General features: G+C 17.0%; 6 protein-coding genes across 6 annotated transcripts, besides 21 other annotated features; 5 read left to right on the forward strand and 1 right to left on the reverse strand. All coding sequences in view use genetic code 6, as the record gives it.

Annotated features, from left to right (window-relative positions):
- Positions 1–31: 31 nt before the first annotated feature.
- Positions 32–87: a microsatellite.
- A 56-nt stretch (positions 88–143) lies between these two features.
- Positions 144–214: a microsatellite.
- Positions 215–778: 564 nt separating this feature from the next.
- Positions 779–832: a microsatellite.
- Positions 833–946: 114 nt separating this feature from the next.
- Positions 947–1,002: a microsatellite.
- Positions 1,003–1,024: 22 nt separating this feature from the next.
- Positions 1,025–1,084: a microsatellite.
- Positions 1,085–1,866: 782 nt separating this feature from the next.
- IMG5_153210 (26S proteasome protein, macropain, putative) lies at positions 1,867–2,172 on the reverse strand (the record flags this gene model as incomplete). Its single annotated transcript, XM_004030738.1, has 1 exon — positions 1,867–2,172. One exon carries the CDS (start codon positions 2,170–2,172, stop codon positions 1,867–1,869), a length of 306 nt encoding a protein of 101 aa, XP_004030786.1.
- Positions 2,173–2,226: 54 nt separating this feature from the next.
- Positions 2,227–2,258: a microsatellite.
- A 937-nt stretch (positions 2,259–3,195) lies between these two features.
- Positions 3,196–3,262: a microsatellite.
- Positions 3,208–3,241: a microsatellite.
- Positions 3,263–4,253: 991 nt separating the features above from the next.
- Positions 4,254–4,288: a microsatellite.
- Positions 4,289–6,295: 2,007 nt separating this feature from the next.
- Positions 6,296–6,340: a microsatellite.
- Positions 6,341–7,937: 1,597 nt separating this feature from the next.
- Positions 7,938–7,973: a microsatellite.
- A 52-nt stretch (positions 7,974–8,025) lies between these two features.
- IMG5_153220 (hypothetical protein) lies at positions 8,026–10,770 on the forward strand (the record flags this gene model as incomplete). Its single annotated transcript, XM_004030739.1, has 4 exons — positions 8,026–8,945; positions 8,986–9,132; positions 9,180–9,351; positions 9,390–10,770. Exons 1-4 carry the CDS (start codon positions 8,063–8,065, stop codon positions 10,768–10,770), a joined length of 2,583 nt encoding a protein of 860 aa, XP_004030787.1. The 5' UTR covers positions 8,026–8,062.
- Positions 10,771–10,798: 28 nt separating this feature from the next.
- Positions 10,799–11,727, forward strand: IMG5_153230 (hypothetical protein; the record flags this gene model as incomplete). Its single annotated transcript, XM_004030740.1, has 4 exons — positions 10,799–10,921; positions 11,166–11,244; positions 11,290–11,328; positions 11,669–11,727. 4 exons carry the CDS (start codon positions 10,799–10,801, stop codon positions 11,725–11,727), a joined length of 300 nt encoding a protein of 99 aa, XP_004030788.1.
- A 105-nt stretch (positions 11,728–11,832) lies between these two features.
- Positions 11,833–11,866: a microsatellite.
- A 535-nt stretch (positions 11,867–12,401) lies between these two features.
- IMG5_153240 (hypothetical protein) lies at positions 12,402–15,095 on the forward strand (the record flags this gene model as incomplete). The annotated part of the gene is made up of 12 exons (XM_004030741.1): positions 12,402–12,539; positions 12,584–12,781; positions 12,832–13,410; positions 13,451–13,511; positions 13,556–13,640; positions 13,702–13,771; positions 13,819–13,893; positions 13,934–14,075; positions 14,126–14,437; positions 14,486–14,753; positions 14,811–15,018; positions 15,063–15,095. 12 exons carry the CDS (start codon positions 12,402–12,404, stop codon positions 15,093–15,095), a joined length of 2,169 nt encoding a protein of 722 aa, XP_004030789.1.
- Positions 12,728–12,778: a microsatellite.
- Positions 14,243–14,285: a microsatellite.
- Positions 14,320–14,373: a microsatellite.
- A 1,040-nt stretch (positions 15,096–16,135) lies between the features above and the next one.
- Positions 16,136–16,197: a microsatellite.
- Positions 16,136–16,206: a microsatellite.
- Positions 16,207–17,117: 911 nt separating this feature from the next.
- Positions 17,118–17,168: a microsatellite.
- Positions 17,169–21,034: 3,866 nt separating this feature from the next.
- Positions 21,035–21,102: a microsatellite.
- A 755-nt stretch (positions 21,103–21,857) lies between these two features.
- IMG5_153250 (hypothetical protein) lies at positions 21,858–22,639 on the forward strand (the record flags this gene model as incomplete). The annotated part of the gene is made up of 4 exons (XM_004030742.1): positions 21,858–21,867; positions 21,926–22,066; positions 22,116–22,405; positions 22,448–22,639. 4 exons carry the CDS (start codon positions 21,858–21,860, stop codon positions 22,637–22,639), a joined length of 633 nt encoding a protein of 210 aa, XP_004030790.1.
- Positions 22,640–22,716: 77 nt separating this feature from the next.
- Positions 22,717–23,556, forward strand: IMG5_153260 (step ii splicing factor slu7, putative; the record flags this gene model as incomplete). Its single annotated transcript, XM_004030743.1, has 2 exons — positions 22,717–23,332; positions 23,381–23,556. The coding sequence occupies 2 exons, from the start codon at positions 22,717–22,719 to the stop codon at positions 23,554–23,556; spliced, it is 792 nt and encodes a 263-aa protein (XP_004030791.1).
- Positions 23,473–23,510: a microsatellite.
- A 399-nt stretch (positions 23,557–23,955) lies between the features above and the next one.
- Positions 23,956–24,016: a microsatellite.
- Positions 24,017–24,784: the final 768 nt, after the last annotated feature.

Genomic DNA, 24,784 nt, shown 5'->3' on the forward strand with positions numbered 1-24,784 from the left:
GCTATTATTAAATTAAAACTGCTTATTATTGTTATTATTAAACTGAATTTTATTATTATTAAACTAAACTTTGCTATTATTGTTAAAGAATAGTTTACTATTAAATTGTACTCGGTTATTACTATTATGTAATTAAATTAGACTATTATTAAGAAACTAAGTTCTGCTATTAAGAAACTAAATTTTATTATTAAGAAACTAAACTTTATTATTATTAATATTATATAGGTTAATTTTGAATGCTTACAGAAGGAATACCTTATATAACAGGAGCTTAGGGAGTTAAAACATATGGATAAGGTTGTGTTTCATAAAATATTTTTTTAAATTTAAGGTCGATATCAACATTTTATTTAGAAATAGTTTAAATAATATTTGTGTATCTCTCATCTATTGATTTAAGTGTTTTATCTAAATTAACTTTATCTTGATAGACAGTTTTTTTAAGAGCAGAAAATTCATAATTATAAAACTATTCCACTTTTGCATTTAGAGATTGGAAAAGAGAATTCTAATCTTAAGGATGATAATTTATTTTTGCCTCTAATTCGTTTTTTAATTAGCTTATTTTTTCATGAATTTCATCTTAAAGATATTTGTTTTCATTAACAAATAATTTATTTAAATTATCTGCTTCAGATTTTTCTTCTAAAATTTTGATTTTTTCTTACATTTATTTAATAGTTTCTAAATTCACTTTCATTTCTTATCTAATAATATCTTATATTTACTAAAATGAAACGAAACCTTAATGAGCATGTTATTGCTAAATTAGTATTTATTATTATTATTATTATTATTATTATTATTATTATTATTATTATTATTATTAGTTTACGTATATTTTTAGGTTATTCTAATTATTATTTTTAGGCTGCTATTATATTTAGTATTATTGTTATTAATTAAGATACTATATTTATTTTTATTTTTATTAATATAAAATTTGTTATTGTTAATGTTGTTGTTAATTTTATTGTTATTGCAATTATTATTGTTATTATAAAGGATGTAAATTGTTATTTATTATTTGTTGTTATTGTTAAAAATATTTTTTGTTCTGTTATTATTAAATATAATTATTATTCTTATTTTTTGTTATAATTCTATCTGGGCTTTTTTCAATAATTATGGTTGGATTACCTGTTAAGTTTTCTTTATTTTTTTCTATTTGTTATGTTTTTTATACTTCATACTTATTTTAATCAACATTCAAGTTTTGATTAAATATTTACTATTTTTAATTTATTTTTTAAGGCGGAGACAAAATCTAATGCTTATGTAAAAAGTATTAATTTTCTGTATTTTCTGACATTTTTTACTTATATTTAAAATAATAAATTATGTTATTTTAATTTATAATTTTTATATTTTAAAAATCTAAAAATTCTTTTTAAATTTTTTATTTTACAAAATAAAAATATATTTATTTAAAAATATAAATTAATTATATAGAATAAAATGCTAAAATATTCAAATTAAATATTATATTTTTTCTATATTTAATATTTTAAAATTTAATTTTAAAGATATATATATATATTATATTTATATATTATTTCTTATATTTTTTAATCTAAATCATATATTTTTTTTTAATATAAAAATTTTACATATTTTTAATTTATTATATTTCTTTATTTATATTTGTTTTTATTTTTATTATTTAAACTTATTTTTTTTATTTTTGAATATATTTGATTTTTTTTTAATAAAGTATTAAATAATACTAAATTATAAATTTTATTTAATTTAATGATTTATTTTTATTTTCCTAAATTTATTAAAAGAAAATAAAAATATCAAATATTAAAAATTATATATTAAAAAAATTAATTTTTTTTTTTAAAAAATAAAAATAAAAATTCAATAAATAGGCGAAGCTTATTATTCAACAACTTAGATTAAGTTTTTCATAACAAAACTCCATTCATTAAATTTATTTTTCATAACTTCAATTCTTTAATTATCTAAAATTCTTGGGATCATCCAACTTATAGTAACTTATTGCTTAATTTCATTAATCATTCCTTTTACAAGTCCATAAGCCATACATCTAATAAGCAAAAATTCAATTTCTTTAACATCTTATTTTGTTTTTTAAGCAATTTAAGTAAAGCTGATAGTTCTGTCGTTTTTTGGAAGATTAAAAACAAGATCAAGGAAAGCCATAATTCTTATTTTTTATTCAAGAAGTTTTTGATTTTATTTTAATGCAGGCTATTTTTATAATTATATATTATATATTATTATTATATTTTACTATTTAGTTTATATGATCATTATAATTAACCATATCTCTTTAAAATTAACTTACATTTCCTTCATTAAATGTTTAAATTAATTTATATAACCATTCATACTTTGAATTTTATAAAGATTTCACCACTTCTTATTACAAAAGTTCACTAAAGTTATAAATTTTAGGTGATAATAATATGGATATAGTCATATTTAAAGATATTTCTTATTTAAAGAAATCTGGAATGTATTAAGGTTAGGTATAAGCTAAATATTATAAGCCATTTTAGTATATTAGTTCATAACTTTTTTTGAAAGTATAATATTAATAGTGGCTTTTGTATAAAAAGGAAGATAAAATAGGTTCTATATGCGCATTTTGTTCTACTTTTTCCTTTAATTAATTTAAAAGGATATAATTTTATTCAGAGTGTTCTTCAGTAAGTCTATAAGTTAACTTTTTTTTATTTAAAAGTTTTGAAATTAAATAAAGAAAACAAAAATTACTTGTTATAATTAAAGGACTATTTATGCATTTTCGTCTTTTAATGTATTATTCATTTTCTATAAAAAATCATATTTTTCTTAATTAGCTGTTTTTTATAAAACATGAATATAAATAAAATGTTTTTTGTATTATTACTATTAAATGCATCTGCAGCGTAACAAAGATATCTAGCAAGTATTAGTTAGTCCATTTTTTACCAAAATTTACAGATAAAGTTCTCATATAATAAGAGCAAAGCTTTTCTATTTTATAATATTTATTAGTCTTAAATTAATTAATTAAGATTTTAAGTAATTTCATGCCATAATCTTTATTTTTTTATTGTTTAATAAATATATTTACATATTCTTTATTTTTTATATATACTTTTAGTCTTATAGGCAAAATAATTATTCGAACTTATCGCTTAAATGAGGAAAATCTTATGTTAAAGATTATAAAAATTATTATTGATTCATTATTTATTTATTTATATATTTAATTTATTGATATTTATTATTAAATTATTTTTTAACATCAGATTAAATAAATATTTTTAAAAAAAAAAATATAATAATAATTTAAAAATATATATTTAATTTAATAATTAAATATTATTATATAAATATGATATTTATTTATTTTCATTAAATTTATTGAAATAATTCATAATCACAAGTTAAAAAGCGAGGATTGAAGTTTTATATTTATAAACTGTTTTTTTTTGAAATTATTTGAGACTATTATTACTATTATAATGAGTAATCATCTTAATAATTATTAATTCTGCAAACTAAATATATATATATAAATAAATAAATATTAAAAATAAAAAAATAGACCAAATCTTAATAATTGCTTTAATAATTTAAATTTTAACTCTATTTATATTTAAAAAGCATAATTACCAATTTATAGATAAGTTTTTTAATTTAAAACTATAGGAATTTAATTTTAAATAACTTTTTTATTAAACATTTAAATTTTCCCTATATTTATAATTATTTTTTCTAATTAATACTTATAACTGAATGTTAAATACTTAAAAGTTAGTTTTGACTAAAATTTACTATTTCTTAATCTTAAATATAAAGCAATGTTTAATTTATATAATCAAAGTTTAATAAATAAATGAATTCTCCACTTTCAATTACAGCAAAGTTATTGAAAGTACAAAAAATCAAAAATATAATATTATGGAATTACTAACCACATATTTCACATTAAATATCTTATTTTTTATATTTATTACACTAATATTTGTTGTTTATAAATTCGTCTTTTTCTTTATCCAATCCAAAAGACATTAAGAATGAAAATAACCGCATGTCCCTAAGCAATTACAGAAATTTAATAAAGGATTTGTATATGAAGAATTCAGATAACATACTCTACAAATATCATCAGTTGTAAGAGTTTAATATTATTAATAATTACTTTCTTTTTTAAAAATTTATACTTTATCATTATCAACGATCTATTATTTAATATATTATTTATACTATTAAAAAATATTATATATTACATAAATATATTAATTTATAAATATATAAATTATAAGTCAAAACCATATTATAAAAAATTATAAAATAAATTATATATAAATAATTTTATTTTTTTATATATAAGAATATTATTAAAATTTTATATATAAAACAGAATATTATTTAAAATAATTTTTTTTTACAATGTATATAATTCTAAAATAAACGCCTTATTGTAAAAAATCGTCTTTTTGTTCTAGTTGAATTTGGTTATCGAAATAAATGTAAACAGGGTTATTATTTAATTCGATATTATATATTTCTATATTATTTTCTTTTATTTTTTTAATAAAAATAAATATTTTTAAAACACTTTATTAAAAATAAACAAAAGTAATTTCTTATTTTTTTACTTTCAATTTTGATTTCAAATAATGGTAATAAGTCTTTTTATATTTTAGTAGATATGCGTATATTTCTTTCAGATTAACTAATATAAACTATTCCTCCTTTGATAATGGTTGTTGCTTTATTTTTTAAACAATTGTTTTACGGGATTATTTTAATTTTAAAAGACATTTTTATATAAAAATATTAATTTACTACTTTTTTTTTATTTTTATTTTTAAAAAAATTAATTGATAAAATTATGCAATTATTATAAAAACATATATTTTTAATATATATATGATTATATATTAAAAATAAAAAGTATTATTATATAATATTAATTAAAAAAAATATATTTATTTACAATAATTTTTTTGTTTTTATATAAATTCTGAAAAAATTTTGACATAATTTATTACAAAAAAATGTATAAAAAAAACTAATAAAGCTTCTTATCATTTACTGACCTTACCTAACTTTTAAATTAAAATATTAAAAAAGGAACATTATTTCCTTTAAAATATGGCAATTATGTAGCTTCGATTGGATATTAATTATAAAATTAAGTTTAAACACTTGCCGATATATTAAAAAATAGTAAAGGGAGAGATAAAATTTGTTGTTTTACATAATATTTAACTGATTTTTATTATGTTTGCCATAAAAACAGTAATATCGAAACTGTTTAAAAAATATTCAAAGAATAAAGTGGATTAAATGAGGCTTTTTTGGCAAAAAAAGTAAGCGATTCAATGAAAAGTAGTCGTAAAATTTTCAAATTTTTAAAGTTTTTCGGAGAATTAAACGGATTTTAGAAAGTTTTATCAAGTAATAAGCCTTTATTTTTAAAAACAGCATAATTTTTATGCGTAGTTTGCCGAATATTTTATTATATTTTAGATAATATTTTATGGGCTATAAATATAGGAAATATGAGGTATTAATTTATAAAAAAATTAAAAAATAAAAGTATAAATAAAATTTATTTATTTTAAAAAATAAAAATAAGTGAAATTGTATCGAAAGAATATATACATAAAGTAAAATCAATTAAAGATATATTTCTATTAATAAAAAGTGTTTTAAAAATATTTTAAGTTTCATATATATTTCTATTTAAAAGAAAGTATTATATTTTTACAAAAAATTATAAATAATGTATTTATATAAAAATAAGTAAAGAAAAATGTGGACTTTAAGCGATATATGAAATAAAATAAAACACGCCAATAATAGAAGAAAGTGATATTCATATTTAATGTTAAAAATTATTAATCTATAAACATAAAAGAAGAGTATATACAATAAAATTTATTACTACTTGTATTAGAATTCTAATGTTATGTAAAAGATAGAATTTGCCTCCTTTGTATTTTTTATTTATTTTTATTTAAAAAATAAAATAAAAAGTAATAAATTTATGAATAATATTTATTATTCGTTTTTCGGACTACTTTTTTCAGTTATTTCTTTAATTAAAATGTTCAATAAAAAAGAAAAAGTAATTTCTATTAAAAAAGGTGATTAAGAAAATGAATTCGAAGAATATACTAAAAAATAATATTAATAAATATAGCATAAAATTTTACCAAGATGTTATTCTACGCTTTCTGATTTATTAAGTATGAATAGTAATGAATAATCTGAAGATGAAGAATATTTAGATTTAAAATAATAGCAAACTATAAGGTAAATATATATATATATATATATATATATATATATATATATATATATAATAGAAAACTACAAAGAACAATATCTTAAAAAAATAGTGACAGTGATTTAGACTGAATTTTAATAATTTTTTTTTTTTTTTTTTTTTAATAAATGAATATTAAATATAAATATTAATTAAATTATAGCATTTATAAATTTACTATATTAGTTTTTTTTTTAAAAAAAAATTAAATAAATTGATACATGAATAAACTTAATTATGTCATCAAATAATCTATTTTTTTCATTCTTTTGAAATATATAAATTTATAGAATAACAATAATAATAAAATATTTAGCTTGAATTAAAATGTTTAGATAATTAACCAGAAAACAAATATTTATAAGAAAATAATTATTAAAATTATTTGAAGACGTAAAATATAATAAAATGACTAATAAGAAATAATTAATAGATATTCAAGATTAAAGTCATTTACAAAGTTTTAAATTACTATTCTCAATCAAATAAATTGCTTTAAAATATCATATAAACTATGATAAAAAAATAACTTAATAATACATTATACAAGTAACAAAGGTTAATAATATTTTTTATAATACCCTAATAAATAAAAAAAGGTCAAATTTATCGCCCAAGAACATATTTTAAGTATACAGCATTGCATTTATCTATTATAAATGTTCATTTAAAATACACGCATTTTAATTTTGGAAAATTTAAAAAAATAAATAAATAAATAATAATAAAGTATTGCATTACGAATGTAAATTTATTTAAAAAAATTATTTAATTATAAAAAGAATTTTAAAGCTAATTTTAATTTTAGAAATAATATTGTGAAAATATAGCATTTTATGAAATAATCTTGCGATTAAGAAATTTTAATTTTTTTTTAGCTTTAGAAGAATTACATAAAAAATCTATTTATATAGATATTTAAAAATATCGAAATTAGTTTCGGATAAATACCGTAATGTAAAAATCATAGATATTGGTTGTAGCTTAAATAGGAATCAATATAAATGCATATTTTTGCGAAAGTTTTATATATTTTCCATACAAAATGAGAATAAGTAATGATATGGATTAAGTTATGGATTGAAATTTTTTTAAACTTTAAATGTTTGAGTTATTGTATGAGAAAAACATTTTAGCTAGGTTAATAATATTAACATTTTTTTTATCTTTAAGTAATTGATTTATGTATATTATAAATTAAAAATCATACGTATTTTTAAAATATTACTTGGGATGTATTTATAATAAACACTAGTACTGTCAGACTTTAAAAAATTTAACAGTTTGGGAATAAAATTATGGCTTTAGTTATATAAAATGAAAAGAAAACAGTAATTAGGGTTAAACATTTTTGTTTATTATTGGGGCTCATAATATAATTTATGTATAATATAACTAAATGTGAAATATTTTTATACTTTTTTTTTTAATATGTTTATAACTACTTTATTTTTTTAATTAATTTGATTATTCAATACTCAATATATTTAGAAAAAAGCAAATAAATATTGTTTAAAATAAAAGAAAAAAAATAATATCAAAAGAAAGTATTTTTTTAATTAATTAAATAAGTTAAAAAAGTAAAAAATTAATTCTTATTTAAAAAAAAAAAAAATTTTTTTAATAATAATAAAAATAATGAATAAATCAAATAATGAAGAAATAAATACAGAAAACTTTTACTTATAAAACTAAATATAATTTAATTAGTAAATTTTTAAAAAAGGTGATACATCGTTTTCTAACATATCATTTTGTATGCCAAAAATAATTAATGATGAGAAGCTTTAAATGTAAAATAAAAATAAAACAACAACATCTTAAAAGGGTCTATAAGATTCTTAGCAAAATATTCGTAATATGGAAGAAAATGAAGAAAAATAATCATAAAATAAAAAAGTTGCTATTTTAAATAAAATAAAATTAAATAATACGAATTTTCATATTAAAAAGTTCATTTAATTAATCAGAAATTAAACCTCTTTAAGGAAAATAGAATAATTATCAAAATAAGATTTTTATCATTTAAATGATTTAGTTGATTATAATTCTAAATAATTATAATAATTTACAAATAAACTTAGTTTTAATTCATTTAAAAACTTATTGGTATAATAAATTTATTTTTTAGAAAACAAAATACCTGTTTTTAGTCCTACAGATCCAATAGTAATAACTTGGGATATATTTTATTGTTTTTTGACAACTTTATTTTTATATTTATATTCTCTTTTTTAATTTTTTTGTGATTAAAATGATACATTTGAAGTGTTTGTTTCTTATTATCCTTTTATTTTATCAATATTTTTTATCGAACTTTTATTTACATTTAATAAAGCTTATTTTTATAAAGACCAAATAGTAAAAAGTAGGAAAAAAATAGCTCAAAAATAATTAGAATCATATTTTTTATTTGATATTTTGAGTATTTTTATTATTCTTTTGGAAATTTTGAATTTCAAAAATGCTTAAAGATTTTTATTGATTTAATTTTTGTTAAATACATTAGTCTTTTTAAGAATTATTGGTGTTTTTAAAAAATATTATAAAATAACTTAAATTATTACTTTAAGTGATACTTAAAGCTATCTTTTGAAACTATTTAATTTAATTTTTATGATTTTTTTTGTTGCTCATTCAGGTATTTTTTTTAAATTAATTAACATATTATATCTTTAAAGTTTCTATTGGTTGGTATTTATTAGGTAAATCATAAAAAGATAATAACTTTGAAATTTATTGGATGAAAAAGGTTAATATTTTGGATTTGAATTGGACTTAAAAATATATTTTTTCGTTATACTGGTCTTTAACAACTATGACTACAAGTTATTAAAATATATATGTATATATTTTTGATTATTATTTATGTTAGTTGGATATGGTGATATTACTCCTACAAATTCATATGAAATAATATTTACAGTTATAAGTATGATATTAATGAGTTGTTTTTTCGCTTATTCTATAAATAATATAGGAATGATATTATAATAAATAGAAAAAAATTCTTAAGAATTAATATAAGATACACTAATAATATAGAGGTAAACTTTACCTTTATAAAAATAAAAATAAAATATAGATATTTAGACCGAAAGAAAATAAATAAGTAACTAAAAACACGAATTACGAATTATTTAACATATTTAAATGACGAAAAAAGGAATAGAAATAAAGAAGAAGAAGAAAAAGTATTCCAAAAACTGTCAAATAAGCTTCGAAAATAAATAACAGTCGAAATAAACAAAAACATATTGAAAAAACATTTAATATTTAGTTACAATTTTTCAGAAAAAACATTAAAATAATTACTCTTTTTAATGGAAGAAGTCTTAATATCTCCAAACGAAATAATTTTTAATGAAGAAGATATAAACGATTAATCAATTTATTTTATAGAAAATGGAACTGTGGAAATATTTAATCCTGGAATTCATAATATGAAAAAAAATAGTGTGTTAAAATAGTTAAAATAAAATTAATTTTTTGGAGAATTTTCTTTTTTTTCTGGACTTGCAAGAACTGCTTCTGCACGAAGTGTCAACCTATCAACTTTATATAGAATAAAAAGAGAAGATTTTTTGAATGTAGTTTAAGGAAATAAATAAGATTTTGAAAGATTTAAAATGTTAGAAGAACTTTTAAGATTTTAAAACTAAAGAAATTTTTTAAATTAAAGTTGCTATAGTTGTGCTGAAAATACACATTTTTTAAAAAATTGTCCAAAAACACATTTAAATATAGACTCTTAATTTATTACTTTGAGGTATACATATTCAAGATTTTAAGATAGGAATGATCAATTTATAAGAAAAAGCAAAAAAAAAATATATAAAAGCCTCTTCTTTATCAAAAAAAATAGAGAAATAATTCGGAAATTAAAAAAATATATAAGTGGAGTATTTGAAGTATTTAAAGTATTTTTTGAAAGTTCTGATAGTGAAATTGAAAGTGAATTAATTATTTCAGAAGAAAATTCTTAGTTAAATTCTTGCTCTGAACAAGAATCTGAGTTTAAAAAAAATAAATATAATATTCGGATTAATAGAGAAAATTAGATTGAAAATAAAAGCTAATATTAGAATGAATTTTAAAATGGTATTAATAAAGAAAAAGAAATTATGTTGATTCTATAAAAATTTAATGAAGTAAAAATTTAAAATAATAATGAAGATTTCTATTTTTAATAATAATTCGAAAAAGGAAAGATTTTTACTAAATTTTTTCCTCATAATAATTTTGATAAAGTACTTAATTAAGTTAAAAAAAATAAAATTTAATTAAGATATAATAGAAATAAAAGAACAAATTTTTATTTATGTTAACAAATTAATAACGATTTGGAAATTATTAATATTTTTGGAAATCTTAATAATTAATAAACTTAAATAATTATGCCATAATAAGCATCATATGGTGTTTATCTTAAAAAAAAATAAAAAAATCCTATTTTTAAAAAATGATTTTTTTTATAAATATTCTTTATTAATTATGTTTAAAAAAATAATATATTAATTTTATAATATCTTATATTTGTAATTGTTTATTTTATTAAAAAACTTATTTTATATTCTTTTTTTTATTGAATTCTTAAAAAAAAAAATGATTTTCAAAGTATTTTTAAAATTGAATAGTTAACGTTTTATAAAATAAGTTTTTAGAAATTCAACAACAAAATAAGAAAGCAAGATTTGTTATTATGAAATATTGAATGTTTAAAAAAATGCATAATTTAAATAAATTAAATAGCAATATATCAATTTAACTAAAAAATATCATCCAGATATTAATTCTGATGAATAAACTATAGTTATATATAACTTTTTTTAAAAAATAAAATAAAATAAAATATTAATAGACAAAATTTAAAAAAATTGTTGAAGCTTATGAAAATTTGATCGATAAATAAAAAAGATTGACATATGATTTAAAAAATGGTACTTTTTTTTTTAATTATCACACCAATAAATTTATAAATAAAGGAATATAATCTGATTGGCAAATTAACGATGAAGATATAAGTAGTCAATTTAATAATGAAGAAAATTATAATGTATATTTAAATGAAAAAAATATTAAAATTAAATAAATAGATGAGTAATTATATAATAATTTTGAATAAATAATAGTAATAATAAAATATTAAATATATATATATATATTCATATTTATAATTAATTAATATTATTCAGGATAATAAAAATATAATGTCTTATTCATAATTTAAATAAAGAAATGTATATGGGTTTCTATTTGATTTCAAATTTGTAATATTAGCCATTATTTTTGGAATGACTATTTCCGGAATTTATTGTGGAATAAAAAAAAAAAATTAATATAAAACTTAATTATAAAAAATAGAATAAGTTGTTGCCGGTCCAGGTTATAGAGTTGCCATGTATCCTTTAAATATATGTTGAAAAAATTAAATAATAATAAAAATATAGATAAAATATATATTTCTTTTAAGTATGATTTTTTAAAAAAAACTTAGTCGAAAAATATATAAAAAAAACATTTCATAATTCCATTTTTTATCATCTTCCATTTTTTATCATCCTTTGTTGTTGATACTTATATTTTTAAAATAAAATTGCAGAAATATATATATAAGAAATGTTAAAATATAATATACAAATATTTATTAAAAATATAAAATCAAATACCCGATTTTTGTCATAAGCTAATTTTTTTTAACAATATATAAATATTTTTTTTTATAAATTATTAAAATATATATTTAAAAATATATTTTTTAATTTCTATCGCATTAAACTACTTCTTTGTTGCAAAAACTATAAATTTTTTATACATTTTATAAACTAATATTAATTATATTTTAATCATTTTTTGAATAAAAATTAAAACATTGTTTTAAATAAAAACTATAACTTAAAATAACAAATATTATATTATTATAATAAATTAAAAAAAAATGTCAAAAAGATATTTTATAAACAATCACGATTCAATAATAGGATAGTAAATTCTAAAAGAATTAACTAAAGAAAATGAAGAACCAACCCATATGGTAACTTATACAAATCAAGAAAGTAAAGAAAGAGTGAAAGGTGTGAAAAAAGTATTAAATAAAATGACCAAACCAAAACTTATGAGAAAAAAAATGTTAGAAGAATGTGATGTTTATATTTATGATTTGAATTTTTCAGAAATTGATGATGTATTGTTTGGAGCAAACATATTACACAAAGCTAATTTAGAAGAATAAAAAGTAAAAAGTAAAAAATATTTCTTTTTTTAATAAAAATTATATAGACTTTTATTTTGATTTCTGACGTAATGGTATGGAATGAAACTCCAAAAAAAATAAAAGAAAAAACTTCTGTAGTCCAAGAAGATGTTGAAAATCCAGATGGATAAGCAGAAAATGAATAATAAGAATAAAATTTAGATAAAAGCAATTAAGAAGATTAAGAAAATTATGAAAATTATGAAAATTAAGAAAATTAAAATGTAAACAAAAAAATGCGCATAAATATATATATAAGAAATAAAAAAAAAAGGAAGTAAATAAAAATGAAAATTAGATTGACGAAGAAGTAGAAGAGCCAATAGAATATACTTTTTTTAAAGAATCAGACTATAAATTGAGATAATGTTCAGAAAAATATATCAAAATGAAAAGAATGGAAGACTTAATCTTATCTTTGAAAAAAGAAAATCTCAAAATAATCGTGATTTGTTCAGGAATTCTATATGGCTTAGGAGAGTTGGCCTTTAAAAATCATTTCAAAGCTTCATGGTTATAAAATCCCGAATATTTGCCTTATTTAGGTGATGGATAGAACCTAATTCCGACAATACATATAAACGATTTGGCTAAATTTGTAATAAAAGTTGCTGAAAATCCACCTGAAAATAATTATTTATTCGCTATTGACAAAACTTAAGATAAAAGATAGTAAAATATTATTTAAAATATTTCAAACGGTGTCGGTTCAAAGAAAATAACTTCAGTTGAAAAATCAGATCTTATTGATGAAAATATGGTTGATATTTTTAATTTAAATGTTGACATGTCACCTTCGCCACTTCTCGTAGGTGATGAAGAAAATCCTAGTGACTTTTAATGGACTTGCTAAGTATTTTATTTTTATGTCTTTTTATTAAACATAAATAAAGAAAGGGTTAGATGATCCAGTTAATGTTTAAAAAGTTTTAAAAGAATTTTGCGCTTTTCATAGTATATATATATATTATTTTATTTATTCTTAACTTTAAAAAAAGAATTGAGGCCTATTAAAATTATTGCAAATACACCAAGTAATGAAAGAATTGATAAAAATTCTAAATTTGATTGGGCCATCAAAGAGTTATTTTTTAATCAAAATTTAAATTTATATGTAATATTTTTTATTATTAATAAAAAAAAGAGTATCTGAACATTACAGAATACCTATAATAAAAGTACATGATATTATTAATGAACTAGAATAAAAAACAGTAAAAAATAAAATTATATTATAAATTTAATTATTTATTAAATAAAGGAAATTGATGATACATTATATAGCGATATAAAAGAAGAAGCACAAAATATAAGAGATTATTTAAATAACCCTAAAGTAAAAAATAAAAAAATAAAAAATAAAACCAATTAAATAGGAATAAAAACTTAATGAAACTTTAAAAGTCTTATATAGAGCTGTAAAATGGCGATTAAATTAAAATGATTGTTTAAATAGAGGTTATATTTTAGATAATTATCCGATTTTCGGAGAAGAATGCAATTACATATTTTATCCTTGTAAAAATAAATAATTTAAAATAATTACAAATACATAATTTTAAAAAAAGAAAAAAAACAACTTGATAGAATTAGACCGAAACCAAAAAAATAAAAAAAGAAAAAATAATAAGATGAAAATGAAAATGAAGAAAAGCCAGAAGATGCAAACGAAAATTCTCCTAATCATGAAAATAAAGACGAATATAATGAAGAATAAAGCAACGAATAATAAGCGTAAGAATAACCACCTGAAGAATAAGAAGAAGAAGAAGAACCTCCAGCTGAAGAAGAATAACCTCCAGAGGAAGAAGAAGAAGATCCTGACAATCCAAAGCCTAAAATAGAGCCTTACTATCCTGAATCTGTGATATTTATTAAAAGTAATTAATAAATAATAAAATTAAATAATAATACAAACAAAAAAATAGAAATATTTACAGAAGATAAAAATAAAAATGAAAATCCAAATTGTTAGTTAGTTGAATATTTTTCAAATAAAAAATTAGAAACATACATATTTGATACAAGAGAAAAGGAAAATTTCGAAATCTTCGAATGTTTAAGAATTTTCATTGAAAGAGAAAGAAGACCTTATAATTATTTAATTGAAGAAGAAGAATTAAAGCATAGGCATAATTAATTTTATAAAATTAAAAATGAAAATATTGAAAAATCTAAACACGATAAATAAGAACAGTAAACTAATTTTTATTATATATATTAATTTTGTTAAAAAAAAATCAAATAATTTAGATTGGAAAAAAACTTATCAAACTTAAAAGATTAAAAAAATAATCTCGCAAAAGAATAATTAGAATATGTTTCTAAAAATGAAGGAGAACTTGATATCATTAAAAATATTCCTTTCAGAAATTATCTTATGGATTATATTGTACCCGAGTTAAATGAAGGTTTATTAGAAGTTAGTAAAATGCTTCCGGATGATCCTGTGGAATTTTTAGTAAAATAAAAATTATTTTAATTTAATTTTTATATTTTTATTAGGCTGAATATTTATACAAATAAAGTTATGAATGAAATTTTTTTATATTTATTATATTTTATAAAAATGAAATTATAAATAACATTTTTTATTGGTAATATAGTTATTATATTATATAAACAAATTGTTATTATTGAAACATATCAATAAAAATATTAAAATTAAATCACATTTATCTTTTTTTAAATTACAAAAAAAATTAATTATTATCGAAATCTAATATATTTAATAATAGTAAAAATAAATTATTACTTCACAACTAAAATAAATCGAATTTCCTTTAAAATCTTGTTTTAATTCTAGTAATAATTGTAAAGTTCAAAATATATAGTTTGTTTTCATAAAAATTATATAAAAGAGATAATTACGTATTAAATCAAATATATTTGAAAATTCATAAACATGTACAATAAATTTTAAATTAATAAACTTAAAATAAATCTATAAGTAACCATAATTAAAAAAAGTTTTAAAAATATAATATAAAAAACTTATTTTATAAAAAAGAATAAATATAAATTTAAAATACTGATATACCCATAATTGAATATAGAATCTCAAAAAAGAATAAAATATAAAAAAATTAAATTAAAATAGTATCAAGTAATTGAAAAAATACATAATATCAATAAAATAATGATTAGTATATAAAATAATATTAACTTAGTATAAAAAAAAAATTGATAATAGTATAATAATAAATAGTTATAAAATATTTTATTAAAAATGATTAAAAAAAAATTGTCTTATGTTTTTTTTTTAGCTGATTTTTATTACCTAAATTTTACTTTTAGATATTGATATTAATAGTATTTATATTACTATTTATATTATAATTTATATAATCTTAGAAAATATAAAGGAAATTAATAAAACTAATAAGTAATATTTTAATATACAAAGTAAAAAATTATTTTTAAGAATATAGTCAACTTTCAAATAATTTAAAATAAAAAATATGTTTTTCTTTATAAAGTATTTGCATTTGCATTGCTATTTTTATAAATTTCCTTTATTAATTAATCTTTCTTTTATATTTTTTTACTAAGATATTGCTCATATCACTTTATGTTGTTATTTTAAATTTAAAAAACTAAAAAGTATTTTAATTATATAAAATAAAATAGTATTTAAAATCAAAAAATATATTATAAAAATAAATTATATATTTTTATTTTGATGTTTATATTTTTTAGTTTTTACTTTATAATAAATATGATTAATATATATTTCTTGATAAGGTTCCTCTTTATTTTTCCAATTTGGATTTTTTAATTTTTATTTTGTATTATAGGGATTATAGATTTGCTTTTTTTGTTATTTAAAATTTATATAAGTTTGTATTTAAAAATTAATTAATATTTTATTTTTTATGTTTATATTTATAATAGAAGTTATTTGAATGTTTCAGTTTATTCTAATTACTATTTTTTTCCATATTTACTTGTGATTTTTTTGGAGAGGGGGAGGGAGGGTAGAGTAATATTTTTATTTTAGTTTAGATAAAATTTTTATGATATTGATGTAATTCATTTATATTTTCAAATTGTTGAAATATTATTTTTATGGGAAATAATTAAATTAATATAAATTTAATAAAATAATTATTTTTTACAATTATACATAAAACAGATTATTTTCTATAAATTCATATAATAATCAATTTTTATTGTGAAATGAGAATAAAGTTTTAAAGTATAATAAAATAATTGCAAATAAACTCTAATAAAAAGTTAATAATATGAATATTAAAGCAATTAATCCTAACTATATTATAAGTACGAAAGTACGAAAAAGTTAAATTAAAAAAACATTGTCAATTTAGTTTTTATCCGAAAAATAAGGTTATTGCTTATTTGATGAAATAAAATTTAATATTTATTATAATTATAATAAATAAAATAAAAATAAATATTTGCTATTATGTAGCTAATTGAAATATCAAAAAAGTAATACTCTAAAACAAAAGAAAATGATGAAAATAAAAATATTTAGAATGAAGTAATATTTATAAATTCTAATATTTTTGAATCTTTAAAAATTAATATATTTAAAATTAAAAAAATGAAAATATTTAAAAACTAATAAAAATAATAAAAATTAATAAATTTAGTGACCTTTTGTTCTTTTTTTATGTGCATAATTTCTATTAAGAATTTTTTTTCTTTAAGAATTTAATAATTTCAATTAAAAAAGTTTTAAAAAAGTATGTTATCTAATTATTATAAATTTAAACAAATTTTTTATTTATTTAGGATATTAAATAAATTAATTAATAATAATAATAATAATAGTAAAATTATTGTATAATTAATTGATCAAAATATATAAATATTTTTTTAAAAAAAATTATATAAATTCTATATTAATAAAATAAAAATTAAAGTATTTTTATAAATGGATAAAAAAATAAAGTGCTCTTAAAATTTGTAATATAATAATCAATAATAAAATGTTTTTTAGCATTAAAATTAAGCTTAATAATAAAGTTTTTAAATGAACGATTAATTACAATAATAAAATTCCCCATTATATTAATAATAAAAATTAATACAATAATAACAATTTAACGATTCTCATTAATTAAGTTAATTAGATTTTTTATAAATAGATTTAAATTAAATGGATTAAAATTAATATAATGCAGAATATTTATTAAATTATATATTTGAGCAAGGGAAAATTGCATCAAAACAATTTATAGAAAGAAATAAAAAAATATAATACATAATTTAGAATATAGAATAAAATAATGAAACTTTTAAATATTAAGAAAAAGAACTTTAGAATTATCCTGAATTATTTGCATATGTAAAAAAAAAGTAGATAGTGATATAGCATAAATATAAAATTAAAGATTAATTTGTACGAATTTAATATAGAAATATTAAAAACTTAGTAGCTTTTTTTAAAAGGATATTTAAATAATTGAATAAATATATTAAGAAAATTTAAAATAAAAATGTTTGAATATTAATTTAATTGACTTTTTTTAAGTCTTTTTCTTATAAGAAATTTAAAAAAAACTTAATGCAATCTGCTTCTATGCTAATATTATTGAAAATACTTTCGAAAATATTAATAATTATAAAGAATAAAATAAGCCTTTTTATTATATTGATTTACTTTAAAATACAGAAAAAGAAATTGCTAACATAATAGATAATTTTAATTGATAATAAAATTAGAAAACAATATATAATTATTAAAGAAATAATAATAGACATAAATAAAAATAAATATTTTTAATCAATTTATAATTTTATTTAAAAAAATAATAAAAATATACCCCCAATCACCATCCATATCTATTTCTCATCCTTCTTACATTTCTAGCTTATTCAACTCTTTCTAAATCTAATTAATCAGCTTTTGCAATCGATTCCGCAGCCAAAAATTAGATTTAATTTTTTTACTTTTGTTGTTTTTCGACAGGCATATTTAAGATACTATTATATCTTAATTCATTTTATTAACTCCTTATTTCATTTTACATTTGCCACTCATTTTAATCTAATAATTAGTTAGCATTTAATTCATGAACTTGAACATTTTAAATTTAATTTTTTTTATTTGTGACACTATTTATTATACTTTTCTCGTTTTCTCTTATATTTCTTTTTGTTTAACTTTCATATTCTATTTTTTCATTTTGCACTTTATTTTTTTTTTATAAAAATATATCATCCTGATCAAATTATTCTATTATATCCTATGTGAATTTTTTATTTTTTTAAAAAATATATTTTTACTTTTCCTAATTCTTTGAATTCTATTTCATCTTTTTTATTTATTGGATTTGCTCTGACTTTTTATATTTAATTTTATATTTGATTTTTAGGTTGAGATAAATTTAACGAAAATTTCGCTTTTTATTAACTTTTTTCACCATTTGTAAATTTTTCTTATTTTTTTATTAATCTTTCTTCTTCAATTTATTTTAAGGTTTTTGGAACCCATTCTTCTTTAGAAATCGGTTTTTGGATACCTGGCAAGTTCCTATATGGTATTTTTATTTTTTTCTTTTATTTATTTATTTCTTCTTCTTTTTCTAATTATTGGTCTTTTTGTTTATCTTCTTCTTCTTCTTCTTTCTCACTTTCAGATCCGTAATTAACTAATTTCATTTATTATTATAAATAAATATTTTCGATATAATTATTATGTTTAATTAAAAAAAAATGTGGTTTTTTTGTATATTTAAAATTAAAAATAAATGCAAATAAATATTTAATTTATACTATTAAAAAAAAAAAAATAACAAAAATATATGCAAAAATTTCAATTAAATCAATTAAAATAGCAATAAGGTTTAATTTAATAATCACCAAGAAGCTCTTATACACCTGAATTTTAATAGTAAAAATACAAAAATTAAAAAGATAAATTTTCATAAATGATCAATATACCCCATATAATAAAAAACTCGAATTTTTAAATTCGATTGAAAACTTTTTATGCATTTAGGAAATTAAATAGTAAGGAATTTGATACAAACCATACTTAGGAGAAAATATAATAAACTAAAATAAATAAAAGTAGTACTATGAAGGAAATTAATGCTATAAAATCTTTAAATGGCGCTTAATTTATTAAGAAAAAAATGAGAAAAACTGGAGTTTTTTATTGTTGTGAATTATGGTCGAAGTAATATTATGATTAAATTATTAAAAAAGTTTAATTAAAATAAATGCATAGAGAATTAAATGAGCTTTCGAAATTTAAAAATATTGATGAAAGATAAGAAGATTTAAATAGTTATTATGAAAACTGGAGAAAGAAAAATATAAAATTTGATATTAATGTTTAGTAAGAAATATAGAAAATTGAGAGAAATATTTCAAATAGGAAATAATTAACTGAAAGAAAACTTAAAGATTTTAAAAGCGAATTTAATAATTTAAATAATAATTGTAAAGATATTCTTAATGATAATTTTTTTCTTAAAAAAAAATACAAAACGCAATTGATTTTTCTATAAAAACTTATGAAAAATAAAAAAAGTTTTGATTTTTTTGTTTTTATTTCAATTTTAATAATAATAAATAAAAAAATAAAACTTTTTTTAAAATATATATATATTAATATTTGATTTAAATAAATAAAATTAATAAATAAATATGTTTATTGAATAATAAGATATATAAACTTGGAAGGATGATATTTAAAAATATAAAAAATACAAATAAGAAAGAAAATTAGAAAACATCGAAGTATAGATTAATAACTTATAACTTTAAAAAAAAAAAACTTTTGATATTATTCTTTAAAAATTTAAAGATGAAAATTAAGTTAAATTATGTTAATTGAATTTTTGGAGAAAAAAAAAAAAAAAAAAAAAAAATAAAAGGAAGAAAAAGAAATTAATTAAATACAATAAAATTTTTAGAAGAAATAAACTCTACATCAAAAATAATTGGAAAAATATAAAAAAGATTTTAATATTATTACCCTTGAAAACGATAATAATAATGATTAAAAAGAAAAAATTCCAAAAACTGTAATTGTACCCCTCATAAGAGAATATAATATAGTTAATCATTAAGATACTTAACCTTATATGTTAAAAAATGTGAAAGCTTTAATCTAATAAAAGGTAAAATTTAAATTAGATATATTAATCTATTTTTTAAAAGACTGGTATAGTTAAAAAATTAGATAGAACAAAATTTAGAAATTTTAATATTTTATCAAATAAATATGTATAAGATCACGATACAAGAATATAAGTATTTTTTATTTATTTTTTTTAAAAAATACAAATCAAAATCAATATAAAAAGAAAGATTCTGAATAATAGAAGTTTATTCTAAAAGAAAAGTATGAAAAAACACATAATTACAATTTTGTTATTGGAAAATATTACAATGAAGATAAAGAAAAAGATTTTTAAGAAAAACTCAAATAATAAAATATTACACATGGTTAAATTATAACGAAAAGTTACCTCCTTCAATTAGATTTAGGCATTTTAATATATATATATATATATATATATATATATATATATATATATATATATATATATATATATATATATATTGAATTATTAATATTTTTACTATAAACAAAAAAAGAGAAACAATTATTTTTGATAGTACTAAACCAATACCAGAAACAATAAAAGCAATAGATTAATAAAAAGAAAATGCTAAGAAAAGATATAAATTAAAACATGCAATTGAAAATGAATATTTTTAAAGAAACATAGAAGAATAATCAAGATAATAATAAAGAGTAGCTAATCATTTATGTGATGAAAAATATTTAGAATAATATAGAAAGGGTATTTAATAAAATTATTTATAAAATATAAACAAAAAATAAGGATTTGATATAATTAATTTAAATAAAATCGATATTAAATAAATTGAAAAGCTTATTAATAAAAAACCTAATTTAAGTACTTGGGATAAAGTTATTTAAACAAGACCTTCTGAAAGATGTAAAACAGCAAAAGCATAGTATTAATAATGAAGATATCAAAAGAAAAAAATTATTTAAAATAACTTTAGTATTTAAGGTGGTGATTAAAATAATAAATTAATAACTTTTCTTGCATTTTTTAAGTTTTATTAAATTAAATATTTATCTAATTATAATTTAATATTAAAAAATTAACAAAAATAAAAAAATAGTAATAAAAATAGAATTTTTATAATATTTCTAACAAAAAACAAAATTCCTATATATATTAATAAAAAAGAGAAATTAAAAATAATTCAATATAATAATAATAATATTATTTTTTAAAATAAATAAAAAATATATAAAAACAAGAAAAATCAATAAATAACATGTCAACAAGTAAAAAGAATAACAAAAAACACGCAACAATAAAATATTTAAATCATAAAAAAAATAGCCCAATTTGTATCCAGAGATGAATATAAGCAACAAAAAGCATTAGAAGAAGCCAGAAAAGCAGGAAAAATTCCCGCCCAATTAGATGAAGAAGGAAAAGAAATAAATCCCCATATGCCCCAATATATAACAGTTGCACCATGTAAAAAAAAAGAAATAAATTAAAAATATACATATGCTAAAAAAAATAGGGTATTTGAATCAAACATAGCCATCAATGAAACATTAATATTTTTTCAAAGGATAAGAAAGAGACGATGATTAATAATGGTATGCAAGAGGCCAGAAAGGATTTTAATCAACAAAATATAGAAAAGGAGCATGTGAAAACTGTGGAGCATTAACACATACTATAAAGGAATGTTGTGAACGTCCAAGAAAAAAAGGAGCAAAACTTACTGGCCAAAATATTGCTGCAGATGATATTATTATGAATTTAAATTTTAGTTATGATGCCAAAAGGCATAATTGGAATGGATATGTAAAATATTTTATCAAAATACATTTGCATTTTTAAATATAGGATCCGGATGAGTATATGCAAAAAATAAAGAATATGAACTTGTAGAAGAGATACGAAAAAAAAAACAAGAACAAGAACTTGAAGCATCTGCAAATGGAAAATATGATGACGGAACAAGGGAATAAAATGATCGTTAAGGCCTAATTATATAAACAGTAGATCCGAAAACGAAAACATCATCAATGGATTTGAGAATTAGAGAAGATAAAGCCAAATATTTACTAGATTTAGATGAAAATAGTGCATATTTTAATCCTAAATGTCGTTCCATGAGAGAAAATCCGAATCCAAATGATCTAAATTCAATATTTAAAGGGGAAAACTCCTTAAGGACAACCGGAGATGCCGTTAAGCTTATAAACTAAGAAAAGTTTGCTTGGGATCAAGTTGAAAAGAACGGTTTATCCTTATCATCAATAGCAAATCCGACTTTAACCGAAAAAGTTTTCAAAGAAATGTTGGATAAAGATAAAAATATAAAAAATATGAAAATTAAATAAATTCTGCAAGTATATGGAGGAGAAGAACATTTAGATGTCGACTATGATTTAATAGTTGGATAAACAGAAAAATATGCCGAATATTCAGCTGATGGATAATAATTAGATATTTATAACCATAAAAGGTCCAAATATATTGAAGATGTTTTTATTAATAATCATACAACTGTCTGGGGATCATGGTATAGTGATGTACTTGGATGGGGATTTGCTTGTTGTCATAATAATCTTAAGGATAGTGTGTGTAGTGGGGATAAAGGAAAAAAAGAAGCACTTGTTAAGGAATTTAAGATTAGAAAATAAAAAGATGAAGATTTTAAGAGGGTTAAAGAATTAAATGAAGCTTAGAAGAAAAACGATGGTTTTAAAGCTCCAATGGCTAGAAGTAGTTTATTTTTTTATTCTGTTATTTATATATTTATATATTTTAAAGAAAAATAAGTGGATAAAAATGAAAATGGATAATAATAATAAGTATAGGAAAATGGAAAAGTTAAGAAAATTGAAAAAAAAGAAAGTATTATAATTATGAAGAAGATTATAAAGAAGTTACTGAAGAAGATCTTGAAAATTATAGAAAACAGAGAAAAGTTTTTGATGACCCTATGAATATTTATAAAGATATAGAGGAAAAGGATTGATTTTTTTTAAATAAAATTTGAAATATTGTTTTTTATATAAAAAAAAAATTATATAATTATAAGAATTTTATAGTTTAAAATTCATATTTTTCATTTTAATTAAAATAAAAATATTTATATTTTAAAAAAAAATAAAAGCAAAAATTATTTTTGTATTATTTATTTAAAAAAATTTAAGATATTTATTTTTTAAATAAAAAATTTATTAATAAACTTTTTAAATTTTTAACTTTTTTATTTGTTAAAGCATTTTTTAACAAAATCAAATCAAATAACTAAATAATAATTTTATAGAACCTAAATAAAATAAATAAACAATAATAATAATACTAAAAATATTAAAAATTTCGTATTTTAATTTTATATAATTATTTTTTAATTTTTTACAAATAAAATATTAGTTTTTACATTTTTTATAATTAAAATATAATATTATTTATATTTATAAAATTTTAAAATTAAGTTATTTAAAAATAATTCATACATAAAAAAAATGATAATAAAGTAATTTTAATAAATTTGAAACAATATTATATTATATTGAATAATTAATTTATAAAAAATAAGTTAAAAAGCTGATGCTACACCTTTTTCCGTCAATAAAAATATGGATTAATAAATTTTTCACTAAAAAATTACAGGATCTCGTTCTAGGCATTTAATGATGATGAATAATTTAAAAAAAAGAGTAAAAATATTATAAAATTAATTAAATCTTACAAATTAAAAAAGGAAGAATAATGGGATAATAGATTTTATATTTAATAAATTCCAAAATATAATGCAAGTTAAGACAAACATTTAGAAAGTATTTATTTGAATAAAATAATAATATTTACATTTTTTTTTTAAAAAAAAAAGGTTTTTAATATATGCAAAATTTACAAATTAGAAGGTATAAACATAAATAATTTTTATAAATAAAAATATTTTTTTTTAAAAAAAAGATAAGAATTGTAATCTAAAAATACAAGAAAAAAATCAAAATATAACGTTTAAGATGAATTCGATAATTAATTTAGTAATATATATATTTTAAAATGTAAATAAATATTTATTTATTTTTTTAAACAAAAATATGATAAAATAAAGGTGTTTTAACATTTTAATCAGGAATTAACCCAAAAATAAAATCTTCACTAAATTAAAAAAAATGGTTACCTTAATTCCAAAAATTAATTGAAGACTTAAAATTT

The sequence above is a fragment of the Ichthyophthirius multifiliis genome (genome assembly GCF_000220395.1).
Source record: "Ichthyophthirius multifiliis unplaced genomic scaffold scaff_1120509251171, whole genome shotgun sequence".
NCBI lineage: Eukaryota > Ciliophora > Oligohymenophorea > Hymenostomatida > Ichthyophthirius > Ichthyophthirius multifiliis.